The sequence below is a fragment of the Fulmarus glacialis genome, unplaced genomic scaffold (genome assembly GCF_000690835.1).
Source record: "Fulmarus glacialis isolate BGI_N327 unplaced genomic scaffold, ASM69083v1 scaffold12242, whole genome shotgun sequence".
Classification (NCBI taxonomy): Eukaryota; Metazoa; Chordata; class Aves; order Procellariiformes; family Procellariidae; genus Fulmarus; species Fulmarus glacialis.
Window position 1 is genome coordinate 18,126 of NW_009198578.1, and position 13,557 is coordinate 31,682.

The 13,557-nt window shown below is 45.2% G+C and overlaps 1 protein-coding gene across 3 annotated transcripts in view; it reads left to right on the top strand.

Annotated features, from left to right (window-relative positions):
- Window positions 1-13,557, top strand: part of P4HA1 (prolyl 4-hydroxylase, alpha polypeptide I) — a 27,796-nt gene that overhangs the window by 11,225 nt on the left and 3,014 nt on the right. Inside the window, exons 7-10 of one of the 3 annotated variants that reach the window (XM_009572964.1) lie at window positions 89-265; window positions 2,946-3,016; window positions 10,384-10,483; window positions 12,013-12,066. In XM_009572964.1, coding sequence (XP_009571259.1) covers window positions 89-265; window positions 2,946-3,016; window positions 10,384-10,483; window positions 12,013-12,066 — 402 coding nt within the window. Of the gene's footprint in view, window positions 1-88; window positions 266-2,945; window positions 3,017-4,129; window positions 4,201-10,383; window positions 10,484-12,012; window positions 12,067-13,557 lie in introns of all 3 variants that reach the window. The other 2 variants (XM_009572963.1, XM_009572965.1) reach the window with 2 other exon arrangements.

The following is a 13,557-nucleotide window of genomic DNA, read 5'->3' on the forward strand; positions in this document are numbered from 1 at the left end:
TCTTGTTCTCAGGACATCTTCCGCTTCTTAGAGATATTAATGTCATGTGGAAGTTCTCTGATTATCTCTTGCTCCACCTTGCTTTCAGACTCCTCGGAGACAAAAAAGACTCTTCTGCCGCTACTATGACGGAAACAGGAATCCTAGATACATTCTGGGCCCTGTCAAACAGGAAGATGAGTGGGACAAACCTCGAATTGTTCGCTTCCTCGACATCATCTCCGATGAAGAGATCGAAACTGTGAAAGAACTAGCAAAGCCGAGGGTAAATGCCTTACTCTTCTTTGCCTTTTGGAGTCTTAAATTCCGTGTGTAGTTTTCTGTGTGAGTGTGTGCGATTCTGTCTCCTCTTGAATGCGGATGTGTGCGCAGTGTGCTCAGACGTTGCTTTTCTCACCTTGTAGCTCTTGGCGACACGCTCTTTGAAGGAGACGGTGGGGAAGCTGGAAATTCTGTGTAATTAAGAACGCCAGGTAGCAGCAGTGCAGGATTGTCAGACTCTTCCGGCAGACGCAATTTCGGTGCACGCTGTTTCAGATAAGGAGGAGAATGTTCTACAACAGAAAACAAACGTGCTGCAGTTAGGTTGCCTTGAAGTTTGGTTTTCTGGTTTTTGTGTTTTTTGCGTTTTAAGTCTGCCAAAGTTGTGACATGGAGAAGAATGCCGTCTAGGGAAAGGCAGCCATTCCTCTGGTCCTGGAATGCCATGTTATTGTACAGATAAGAATGAACGGTCGTAGTCTCCATTCAGTATAAAACTGACTTCTGTCTCCCAGGCTTTGAAGCTGCCTGCAGATGAAAGGGCTTTAAGAGGGCAGTACTTAACCAGTGGTACTCACTTCTTTATTCACAATGCCAGCTCATCAAACCCTGTTTCAGAAACTGGATCCCGAGGTTCTTGTTTCTGCACGCAGAATAATCCAGGGCAGCTCAACTGTCAGAGCGAACTGGAGCGTCCAAGGCAATCGGCAACCTGATGGAGTTGCCTTCTGTATCCAGTTGGTGCGACTCTGCATCTCAAGATGTGCCGTGAAGATGTAGTTAGTTAAATTGAGTTATTTTTCCATCAATTACTAGTTACTTCTAAAATCAGATTTAAACTTGTAGAAATATAATTTTCCTGCTTTTTTTCTTTGTTTTCAGCCTAAATGGCTTTTTGTCCAGAGAGAGCTGAGCAAATGGAGATTAGGGGGACAAGTGCATTAAGTATAGGACAAACGGTTAGCTTGGCCTGCTGCAAAGTAAACCAGCAGTGGGTTACACACGGGCACATCGAGGACCTTGGCTGTCCTTGGCCGAGTACTAGGTAGCCTGAAGGCAATTTTAAAGCTTCCTGAAGGCTGATGCGTTGTATTTCTGAGGTAACGTTCTGAACTGGAAGCAAGAAGTACAAGCAATTCTCTTTACTTACCTGTAAAACATCTCTTCCCGCTCTCCTGTCAGGCAGCCTTGCTGCAGGTCGAAAAATCAGAGCCCCGGTTGTTTGCCTGTAGATGATTAAGCCCCTTTGCTGCTGCAAAAGCTCTGGCATTACGTCTGTGGAATACGACTGAATCGCTTCTTTATGGAGTCAGCGCTGAAAATAAAAACCTGTGAACGTGGTGGTTTTAACTTCTGAACTTGCGGAGATAGTTGTTTTCCTATCAAATGTTTGGCTCGTGGTAAAGGCTTGGCGATTCGTAGTTCATTAATGTAGAAGCATCTGTATGCGGTTAGCGTTCCACACATTTCCTACTGCCGAGGCCTTGCAGAGCTTAGTAGCGAGAGGACTGTGTTTTTTGAGACTGAAAGGTCATCTCCTCCTTCCCAAGGCTGGGGATGTTACCATTGCCGCCTCTCGGAACACGGCGCTGTCCGATCTGTGCCCAGCCTTCTGCTGCGCTGGCAGGATGAAGCCTTATTATTCGGCTTTGGGAGTTTCGCTGGAATCGTAGTTTGTGCCTTGATTCTTACATGCGTCTGCACGGGATGAGAGGAGAGGCAGCGTATTCAGAGGTCCCGGTGCCTGTTCTTGCTAGTAGGCATGGAGAGGCCTTGATTTACTCAGTTTATTTGAACAGTAGAGAAATACTACTTCTAATCAGTGTGGGACTTGGTATGCCATTTTGTGCCTCGACTTCCAAAATGTGGAACTTCTTCCAAAATTTGGGCTCTGCAACTGAAGCTTTCCAGTTACGAATGATGGAGAGCGTCCGATAGTTACGTGAATGAAGTTAAATGGCACACGTAAGGTTCTGCATCGGAGTATTGATGGATGACATCAAGTAAATGGAGCACAGCAGAGGGAAAGGAAGGCCTTGAACCGAGAGTTCTAGCTCTGTGTAACTTAGGAATACAATGTAAATGTGTCCGTGGGCTAAGCGATTAGTTTGTGTTAGGAGTCGGCATTAAAGGAGTTCGCTTCAGTGCTGCTTTTGGTATAGAAGGAATCAAAAGGGTAGGGTTTTATTCATCTGTCGCTTATGCGAGATCTCAAAGTTGCCTGGATTCAATTTAACTGTAAAACTCATCTTACGTGTGCAGGACAGAGTGCTAACAAAGGACCAATTGTACACATGCCATAATACTGTACCGCTTCCAGCAGTTGTTGCAATATGAAAAAAATGAAAGCTTCTAGTTTACTTTATTCAGACGGCTGTTCTTCTTGCTACAGAAATGGAAACGTTATTTCCTGGAAAACGTGATCTTCTCTGACGCTCTGTTTCAAAAAACAAACCAAAACCCTTAAAAAACTCTCTCTTAGTCAAATTGGAGACTCCCCCTCCTTCCCCATCACCGCTTTATGAATTTCCACACCCTCCATAAAAGAAAAACCACCGCAAAAGGTGGCCGGGTGGCTCGCGTGGCGGCTTGCGTGACATTTCCCCTTAGGCTTCTGAATGGTCGGATTGCTGTGATGCAGTATGTGCTTTGTAATGCAACTATTCTGATGGTTCGCTTCACAGCTGAGGCGAGCCACCATTTCAAACCCCATAACAGGAGCCTTGGAGACGGCACATTACAGAATTAGCAAAAGGTAAGAGAGCTCTATGCCAGATGTTTTGGGCCTGTAATGAGTGTGTAGTTCTGCTCATTATGGGGAAAAAAGAGGTGGTCTAAAAAGACAACTTTGGCTTTGTAGTCCACCGCTTTATTACACGCAGATCTGTAACAGGCTGTTACTGCTGAGTTTCTCAGTCTTTTCCTTCAGCTAGAAGTTCTGGGGGCGTATTTTGATTTCCTCTTTTTCTTTTTTCGGTCACCTTCTCAGCGCGTGTTCTCAAATGATGATCTGTACAAGAAGCAGGTCTCTACGATTGGCGTAAAAAATACGTGATGCTACAAAACCTTCAGTAGAATCAAGGTTTTTTTTTTTAATATTCCCTTCCCCTTGCTCTTGTCACCAACCCAAAATTGTCCTCCCTTTCCTTGTAAAATCTAGCAGACCGCTCGAAGTGCTTTTACACGTGTAAGAGATGCTTCAAGTCCCTACTGTGCGTGACAGCTGGAGCGGCACGCAAAACACGCGCTCGTTAGTCACGCAGCATTTCATTGTCCGAGATAATCCCCTGCTCCTGTCTGGGCTCTTTTACCTCCTGCTGACACAAATCTGGCAGAACGCAAGCTCGATTTCACTGGGCTCCTGGTTCTTCCCAGCTTGTCTATTAAGTACTACGAGTCTTGAATTTAGCCAATGTTTTCCAAAATTGGCTGGCTCTAAAAGAAACCGCCTGCCCCCTGCCCGGCCCCCCCGGTTTTAGTGCTGGTGATTAAAGATTGGCCACGCATTCCATCAGCGTTAAGCCAAAATTCTGAAAGGAGTTAAACTTCTGGGTGAAGAGGAATTGTCTGCGAAACTCGGCATCATAAATTACTTGCAGAAAGTCTCTAGTTTAAAACAAAAAAAGACAGAAAAAGAAAAAAAAAAACGAAAAGGAGGAAAAAAGTGAAAGGACAACCTAACCAAATTTTTCCAACCAATTTGTTTTGATTTGGACATGGCAGCTACAGCTTCTGTTGCCCTTCTAATATTGCTAATTTAAGAGCATTGCATACCATCCAGACCAATCGGAACCCTTTCAAACACCTGTGGCTTGGCAAAAAAGCGGCCTACTAGGTGGGTAAGCCCTTGTCCTTTCTCTTTTTGTAGCTGAGCCGTGCTACTGTTCATGACCCTGAGACTGGGAAACTGACCACAGCACATTACAGAGTCTCTAAGAGGTAAGGGGAACGTCTTCCGAAGGTATACCCACTCCGAGGAAGTCTGTTCTGGGACTGTACCGCTTCGTCTCTAAATGTGGGGCAAATAAGGATTTTGCGTAACTTTTATATTCTTAGTCTCTCTTTAGAAGAAAGAGAATGGCCTGCAGCAAACCGCCCTGTCATGTAACAAAGCAAGCGGTCTGCTGAAATAGAAAATAGTTCTAAATCTTAGCGGTAGCCAAGATGGAAGCGCCCTCTTTTGCTTAGCACGGCTTGTCTAGCGCAACTAACGTACTAAAACGTTAGCGCCGCGCGGGGTTCTGCTTACACTAACAAACGGCGGAAAAGGCTGCCTGCGTAGCTCACCTCTGCCGCTGAACTGCGGTGTTGATGCTCGCTTAAAACTAGGCGCTGATGAGCTGCTGCACTTTGTGGGAATAGTGCAAATTACGGCTAGTTGATAATTTTAAAGACTTCCCTTGTTTAAATGGTCGAAAGTAGTTGCTGCTTTAATAGAAAACGAGCGTTCTTTCGGCTTCTTTGAACAAAAAAAATTGAAATTAGGATGGCTGGTAGCTTAAGGGTTTTTATTTAGCTATGAATTTCTTTAAAAAGATAAAGGTGTTTCACAGTACTGGATCACAAGAGGTCGGTTGATTGGGGAATGGTGAGAACTCTCACAGAAACTAGAAAACCGTTGTAGCTGAAGTCTGATCCTTAAAGCCACGCTTGTCACAAGTAGCGAGAAGTTGAAAGCTTTTATTTTTACACGTTGAAAACTGCCTTGCACCTTGAGCAGCACGCAGGTCGACTTACTCATCAGAGCGCATGCAGGCAGCGGGAGTCCTTTGGAAATTGTCCGGTGAGCTCTTACGTGTTTGCTCCTTAATGCTACCTCCACAGGCCCCCTCCAGAATGACTTTAGGAACGCACGTCTGCCTGTTTGACACGTGTTGCATTTTTTTTTTTTTTTTTCCAATTCTGAAGCCTGTCCGTGTCCTATCTCTGTTATCTGTGACTGCGTATTTTAAAGCAAGCATTTATTCAGTCTCGGGCTTTGTCCTCTGGGACACAGACCAGTCTGGGGCGTTTACTGAAGAAACTTTGTTAATCCATTTGAACGTACCCTCACGGTTTCTGTCAAATCTGATGTGCTCATAATAGGAATTAGAGCAGGTGACCAGGTCACTAATTGAAATTGAGATAGATAATTGGCCCCTATATAAATAGATGATCCTTAGTAAAAGAACTTTTTATTTAGAGTTTTGATTTTTCGTTAGTGGGAAGTGTTACACCTTAAGACTATCGCAGATGCCGCAGTCAGAAGAAGTAGTACTGGATGACACCCATCATTAAAAGCCGATTCCCTCGTGACTGTGTGCAGCCGCTGGTGCGGCCAGATCCCGTTGGCCAACACCTCGTTACTGGCTTTGTGACATGATAAAACAACTATTTCTCCTGGGGCTTTAATCCGGAATTAACCGTGTGCTATACCTTGCCTCGGGACTCTGTGATAAAGTGTAAGGGCAGTCATTGTCTGTGAAGCGCTGCCGCCGCCTCGGAGCGGTGTGCTGCAAGCCCGGGGCGGAGCCTCGTGTCTAGTACCTGGTGAACGAGACCCACAAACGTTCAAGGTTTGGTCCTCAAAACGGTGGCACTCTGGGACTTCCTTCCAACGTACCTAAGGAACTCACAGAATTAAATCAGCTTTTACTGAGCTAAGAGTTTTAATTCCCTATCTTGCTGGAAACCGGAATTAGAACTGCAAAGAGGCATGCGAGTAAATGGGGCACAGCACATTGTGCAGTCAGCGAAGGCAATTTTTTGAGGGTAGGAATGGACTCGAGGGTGGAGGGGGATTTCCTTTCTCGGGCTTCCCCTTGCCTTTGCATTCCTCCGTGTGCAGATTGTTTAGGATGTATATACTTCAAACGAGAACTTGACACCTAAATCTATAGTAGGAGGTAAAAGCCACCCCCAAAAACCCCAAACCCCGAGCCAGGCTGCTTTAGAAGGATCGCGTTACTAATGCTGGATCGCTGAACTTCCCGTGCAGAACCGCTGCTAGAAACATCTTTCTGTTAGAGCTGTTTGAGCTGGTTTGGATTCCAGATGAATCATTGCTCCTGAAAACCAAAAAATGCTTGCTTTATTTTTTTAATAGATGACTGCTTTCCCCCTTCAAACATTCTTTCCTAGCAAATGCACTTCTAAATTACAGCATTCCTCTCTCTGAGAGGACTACTGTTCGCTGTGCAGTACGTGGCAGGCTGTATAAAAGGGGGCACCTTGCCAGCAGCACGAGGAGCACCATCGAGCCGTGCTGCTGTGTGCGGGACCAGAATAAACTCAGCCACTCTGACACTGCTTTTTAAGAAGCTGCTTCCCTGCGCCCCCCCCCGCCCCAGCAGCCAGTCGGAGCTTTAGCGTATGATGTTGAAGTTTCCACTTCAGAAGTACCAGTCGGTGCTTTTATTCACTCCCTCTTGCATCTCGACTAGCACTTTTTTCATACTGAGTACATTTTAGAAAGTTTATAAACATGAATGCCAGTGTTTCGTGTGACCGATGACTGTTACAAAAGCAGTGTTTGAAATACTCCGGTGCAGTGCTGGTGTAGCTGAGACTAAGGACGGAGCCTGCGTAACGTCCGGTACTAGGCCGACTAGTGCAGCCGGAGGAGACGAGCTTTTGGACGTGTAAGCCCTTGTATGTCATGTAGCTCTGGACAGTTGTCTGTTTTTTTTTTTTTTCCCTGATATACTGCTTAGTCTGAAATTATTTCTGCATATAAGTATTGTGCTATTGAAATGTCTAATAAGATGATACCTGATACAGAATTGTAAGAGGGAGGAGTAAATGTAATTACTGCTAGCTGTTCGTAATGAATATAAAAGTTGTTAAAAGCTAGATCTCGGTGTGAGGAAGAAGAAGAGCAATCCCCCAGCATCAGTTCAGCACGCTAATGAAATTCTTTCAGTTTCTAGAACATGTTAGCTTAGTTCATGGATGTCTTTTTACAAAGCCAAATACTATGGCTACGAAGCCAATACTTTTACGACACCAAAATACTATGCCCTTGTATTCAAACAATTTTGGGTTCTGGTGTGGTAGTTATTAAGAAAATACCAAATCCTCCTGTAATTGTCTTAAACTGCCATGCTTGTGACTTCCCAGAAATAAGCTTGTCCCTTTTTGTTAGGAAGTTTTCTGCCCGTAGTGGACTCGTAGGTGTCAACTGGTGAAAAAATACAATGGAATGCTCTTCATGCAAATTAACTTGTCAGATGAGCAACCTAATTTAACCAACGTGCGTGGAAGAATAGAGCTGTGGGTGTTCACTGACTCGCGCTGAACCTTGGACTATGCATATATTAAAAAAATTTGCTGAGCACAATTTAAGGCTGTTAATTCTGCATCACATATACCACTGGTGAGGGAGTCTTTTTTTTTTTTTTTTTTTTTTTTTCCCTTTTTTCCCTCCCCTCTAGACAAGAGCAGGGAAAAAAGATTCCTTTGTGTGAAGGAATACCTGCTGTAAATGGTCTTTAACTAGGCACGCACTTACTTTGGTGTCAGCAAGGACCAAGGCTGAGACGAGCAACAAAGGAGGACAGCGGAGGACAGATTGCTGTATTCCGCGAAGGCGACTAGGCAGAGCCTGCAGTAACAGGAGGCCCTCGTTGTGCACCCTAAACACAGCGGGCACGGAGACCCCCTGATGCTGGAGAATCGGCACAGGGTTCTGCGGGCCCTCCCGAAGCAGATTTCATGACGCTTACCGGGTTAAATCACGCTGTCGTTCTTCACACGAAACTGTTCACGCCTCCCCCTAAGTTTTGCTCAGCCACCTCTTCACACGAAACTGTTCAGCGCTGCACGCCTCCCCCTAAGTTTTGCTCAGCCACCAGCAGACAGGCTGGCACTTGAAATACGGTCTCAGTTCCCTGTTTCCTCCACCCTTCAAAGACTTTCTTTGTATCCTTGGGCAATTAATTTTATTTCTAAAATACATACAGGACTTTCCCCTCCATGAAAGGATGTAGTAGTCTCCCTGTTGAAAGCATTTGTTGCAATTCTAAATAACCAGTAGAGGAAGAATGCTTGCTTTTTTCTTTCTTTGGGTTTTAATGATGTGCTGGGTGGTTTTTTTTTGTTAAAGCCTTTATGCGTAGAGTGGACAGAGGTAGCTGAAGCCTGCGCTTTGCAGCTGATGGCTGTGTCGGGGCTTTTCTTGTGTATTGAGTGTGAGGTTAGGGTCGCTTGTGGGTGTTACCTGTTCAACACGGCTGCGTAGCATGGGGCTGCATAGCTGCTTTTTTTGGGGGGCGGGGGGGAAACGCTTCATAGAAGTAGTCTTTGCCTTCTCCCACCACCTGAAATCAAAGAAGGTTGCATTGTAACACTTCCTTATACTAACAGCGCTCAGAAGTGGATGAATCTTGGGATGTGTTTGTGCAAGTCTGTCTTGAGAAATCTTATTTCTTTTACCTATAATTTATTTGTCAGTTAGAAAAACAAAAATGCTCGTAGAGATTCTGTAACCTGTGTCAGTGCCTTGTGTCACGTGTCATGCTACTGTTCCTCCCATGTAAAGCGTGTTGGTGGGTTTTTTTCAAATACAATTTTTTTAATTACAGAAAACAACCTAAAGTTAGTGTATAGATGGGAAAGTTCACTTGAGTAGAAGTACTAAGATGTACTTGCCAGCTAGGCTCTGGGCATAGGTGTTTCTGTCCAACTGGCTTGTAAAAGCAGCAGGAACCATTGATGAGCCCAAGAGGCCGAGTCAGCTGCTAGGCAAAAAAAGGTAGAACTAGCCGTCTCCATTTTCCTGCAAAAAAAGGGGAACACACGGGGCCCAAATCATCAGTACTATCATCCGTGTTAGTGACTAGTAGGGGACTGCCACGGTAAACAGAGGAGAGGACCAGGGAGGGTGCTGAGCGTGCCGAGAGAGGCAAAAGAGGAGCAGGTAAAATGAAGGTGCAGGGGCTAGAACGGGACAAGTAAAGCAGCAAGAAACACAAGATCATGGGAGCAGATGAGTGGTTTTTTTAAAAAAAAAAAAAAAAAAAAGGCAGTGGGTAGATGAAATTGGTATTTTTTTTCAAAAAGAACAAAATGTTTAGCTTGTAAAGAGATCAAAAATGCGTGTGTGTGCTTGTTTCCATGTAAGCAACTGGATGTGTTCGGGGCTGGCAAGGGCCCAGCGGGGATGTGCAGAGCTGCGGTTCTACTGAGCTTGTGCCCTTTTCTGCCAGCCACCGCTATTCTGGGCATGTGGCTGCTTCTGGAGGACACAGCTGCTTCCCCGTCATGCAGCTTTCGAGAAGGAGCAACCGCTTAAGAGTAGAAAATGCTACACTGGGTCTGGGTGAAGGCAGCGAGTCTCGTGTAGAACTGCTGCTCTCTACCTGTTCATACCCTTTCCCTGCCGACTAGTTTGCCAAGTATTTTAAATGCAGTATTTCTAGCTGAAAAGGTCTAATTTGCAGTAGGAGGCAGACATTTTGAAGATGCCTTTGGAACTGCAAGGCTGACCTCTCACATATTTTAAAAAAAAAAAAAAAGAAAGTTGGCTTGTTCCCTCCTCCTTACAAAAATCATTGTGTACCTGAAACATGTGCTAAACACCAAATTCATAATAGGCCATTTTGATAGAAATTATTGACCAGGTTTAGACGGGAAAGCATTTTATGCATTCTTTAATTGTTTTCATAATGATTTTTAGTATCATTGCACAGTTAAGTAAGGTGAAAGGCCAGCTCACAGAGCCGCTGTGTACGCTAAAAAAAGTAACTCACCAAGTGTTGCTTCAAAGTGCATCAAATGTGAGATCTAAATTAGCTGTTTGGAATGTGTAAGAGCAAATGTGTTTTGTGCCTGTTTTAGAAAAAACAGGTTGAAGCAGATTTCACTGTTTGGAACATTTTCTTCTTGGTAGTCCAGCATGGGAATTAAGGCCCTTAGTTTTAGAACTTCCTTAAACCAGTGCTGTAAGTGTTCTTTCTAGAAAACACGTTTATTAAATGCAGGCCTTCATAATGCCCTGGAAATAATTCTTGAAAAGTACGGGGGGGGGGGATCTCAAATTCGAAGTAAAGCCAAATGTTGCATTTGTACTGCTAGCCTACTGCCTAGTACTATCATATTTTATTAATTTTTTTTTTTTTCTCCCCCCACTCCTCCCCCCCTTAGTGCTTGGTTGTCTGGATATGAAAGCCCTGTGGTATCTCGCATTAACACAAGGATACAGGACCTAACAGGACTTGATGTCTCCACAGCAGAGGAACTACAGGTAAACTGTTAGGCCGAGCATGATGGTGACCGTCAATGGGCATTTCCTGTTGGCTGGCTTTGTGTGCAGCACCGTGCTCGCTCAGGCCGTGTCGGTGAGGTAGCCACAAAAGCTCATTCAACCCACGGGCAGCTAATTTGATGGCTGGTTTGATTCCAGGCCACGGGAAGAACGAGTGGTTTTTTTTTTTTTTACACGGGGAGGACGAAACAAAGTTGTCTTTGCAGCATAGCGCTTACTTTAGTGTGAAATGGCTTTCTGTTGCTGGAGGGAAACAGTAAGAACTGAAACTCCTGATCTTTGTGGAAGTGGATGTGTAATTGCTTTTTATTTTTTTACTAATAAAACCGAGTTTCATTGCTGCAGGGTCAAACTTTGCTGCTGTGGTGAGAGTGAAAAAAGTTTAGCTTGACTGATACTTTAGGAAAGGGGGGAGAGAGAGAATGGTTGTTCAGATTTGCCATCCCATCCTTGGTCCTAGAAGGCCAATAGTGTGTCTGGTGTCTCTGTAATGGGGGAAAGACTGTGACCGTGCCTGTAACTTGAGTCAGTTTTATTTTTGAAGTACTTTTATTCATTTGCTTGAGGCTTTTAAATGAACAGCCGCTTCACCGATTCTGAGAAAGCGTTAATACCTAGAAAGCAGGGCACCTAAAAAGTGGTTCCTGAAAGCTGTTGTGCCACTGTGCTACTCCAGCAGGACTCCCGCTGGTAAACTGCCTAGGCATCTGGTTGAAAATTGAGGTTATGAATACATGGAAGAGACACAAAAAAAAAAAAATATCAATTGGCAGAAAGGACGGTGGATCCTCTTTATTGACATAAGAGATCAAAAAGTGATTTGGACTTGAATGATGTAAAAGCGCCATGACCTATTTTGAAGAGAATATAGCCTGTAAAGTTTCTAGAGAAGAAAAATACTTTTCTACCCTGGGGAAGTACCAGATTCCTTACCTGGCGTACGCTGCATCTTGCGGTGCCAGTCTGGGATGTGCTGCTGCTCTTGTAGCCAAACATCTTGGGGCTCCTTGGAGCCTGGGGCTGTCCAGGTCTTCAGGAGTTCCAAAAGTTTCATGGTCAGGTTCTACCGCCTGAGAGTCATTCGATCGGACAGCAGCAGGCGCTCAGAAATGGGAGGACGTCTTCACCATTCGGCTGGGGGCGGACGGAAGAGCTCTCACGGAAAGCTGACCCTGGGGAAGGGAAGGTTCAGCTGCGGCTTTGCTGGGAGCTGGTGTCCAGCCGAGAACTGCAAAGGCAGACTGAAGGGCTGACACCCTGAAGCTCAGAGTCAGGTTCTGGCCCTACACTGATGAGGAGTCGGGGCGAAGTCAGAGCTACGGGTGAATAAACCCACGGGGACTTTGCTGCGTACAATTCGGTTTAGCTGACAGAGACTTGCAATTTCCTGTGGCTTGATTTTTAAACTTCACCTGTCAGAAGGTGGTAGATGACAGTCAAATTCTTGCCCTTTCTTGTCTGGATAAAATACTGCTTTACTAGATTTTGTGCTTCTCCTTTCACTGTAGGTAGCCAACTACGGAGTAGGAGGCCAGTATGAGCCTCACTTTGATTTTGGAAGGGTAAGTCCTGTTCTCTGTCTCCACCTCTTTCTTCTTCACAAGCACTGTCTTTCTCTTTTTCAGGTGGCAAATTATGGAGTGGGAGGACAGTATGAACCCCACTTTGACTTTGCACGGGCAAGTAAAGAGATGAAGGAGAGATAGTCACCTGGTGAAGCCTGGGCCGTGGCACAATTTTTATTCTTTGATGTGTAGTATTACATTTTGTAGCTCTTCAACTTTTCTAATCCGTGCTAGTGGAGAAAGCCCTCTAAACCACCAGCTGAACTGATACACATTTTAGGCATTACAGAGCAACGAGGCTTTTCTTCAAAAATATGATTAAAAAAGAATCCTCCTAAGGAGACGACCGATAGCCCTTAACACAGAGCAAAGGGCGTTAGCTTTAATCTAAAGCTGGAGAAACGTTTAGAAATACTCCAGCTGGCCAGGGTACTGGCCATTTCATTTAAAGTCACTGAAGGATACAGAGCTAAACTGTACAAGAACTCGGTGTATGTCTGTCCTGCGCTCCTGACACGTGCGGCAGATGACAGTGACATCAGCTAACCCGCATCCGTGCACTGAAGCTACCGTAGCTGTGGCTGCAGCGAGAGCATTGCCGAATAGGGCAAACGTGGCTGCATGGGTGAGAGCTTCATGCCCTCTTCGATGAGGAAAGGCTTTGTCGGCAGCGTAGGAAAACTTGCATTGCAGCTTATCGGGTAGGCCTGCGATGTGGAGAGAGAACTTCTTTCCCCAGAGCTGAGACGCAGGCATCTTGCATGCTGTTGAAGAAATTTTGAAAATACAAACGTGCTCTGTTACTGTAGTTGACAGGCTGATTGCTAGCGCAGTCCTGAAACTGGAAAAAGCCTACTGTGGTCTTCTCATCTCACCACCCTTGTTTTTTAATTTGATTTAAATTCTCAACCTATTTCTATTCCAGCTGAAATTGCAGACTGCTGGAAATAATGCCACTGAATTCAGTTGGTTATTTATTGGGCGTACTTATGTGTGATTTAACACCTTCCGATTAACCTTACGCTATGAATCCAAGCCACCAACTATTAATCAGAAGCTCTGCTCTGTAAGCACATGCTCAAAAGCATCGCAAATGATCCAAGTTTTTGTTTGGAAATGCATGGGTTCATTTCTGCAGTAATGATTGCCGAAATTCTGGCACACACAAATAGTGGTCACAGAGGGTGGGCTGTGAGGTATGACAAAAATCAGTCTCGTAACCCCTCAAAATGGGTTTTTCTTATTGTGAGTCAAGTGATAAAAACCTCTTAGCTACCCAAGCGGATCTCTCGGTGAGTTTGTTAAGCCTGTCACAAGCGCCCGCTCGGCTGAGGCGCGCTCGGCTTCCTCCCTCCCTCCCAGCTGTAATGAAAGAGCAACGGTAAAGTGCTGGAGCGTGGCATGGAGGAGGCCTCCCCCCTTTGAACGCAGCGCTGCGCCGGTGGCGTCGCATTCGCGTGCGTTTAGGCAGGGACGTGCCTTACTCCT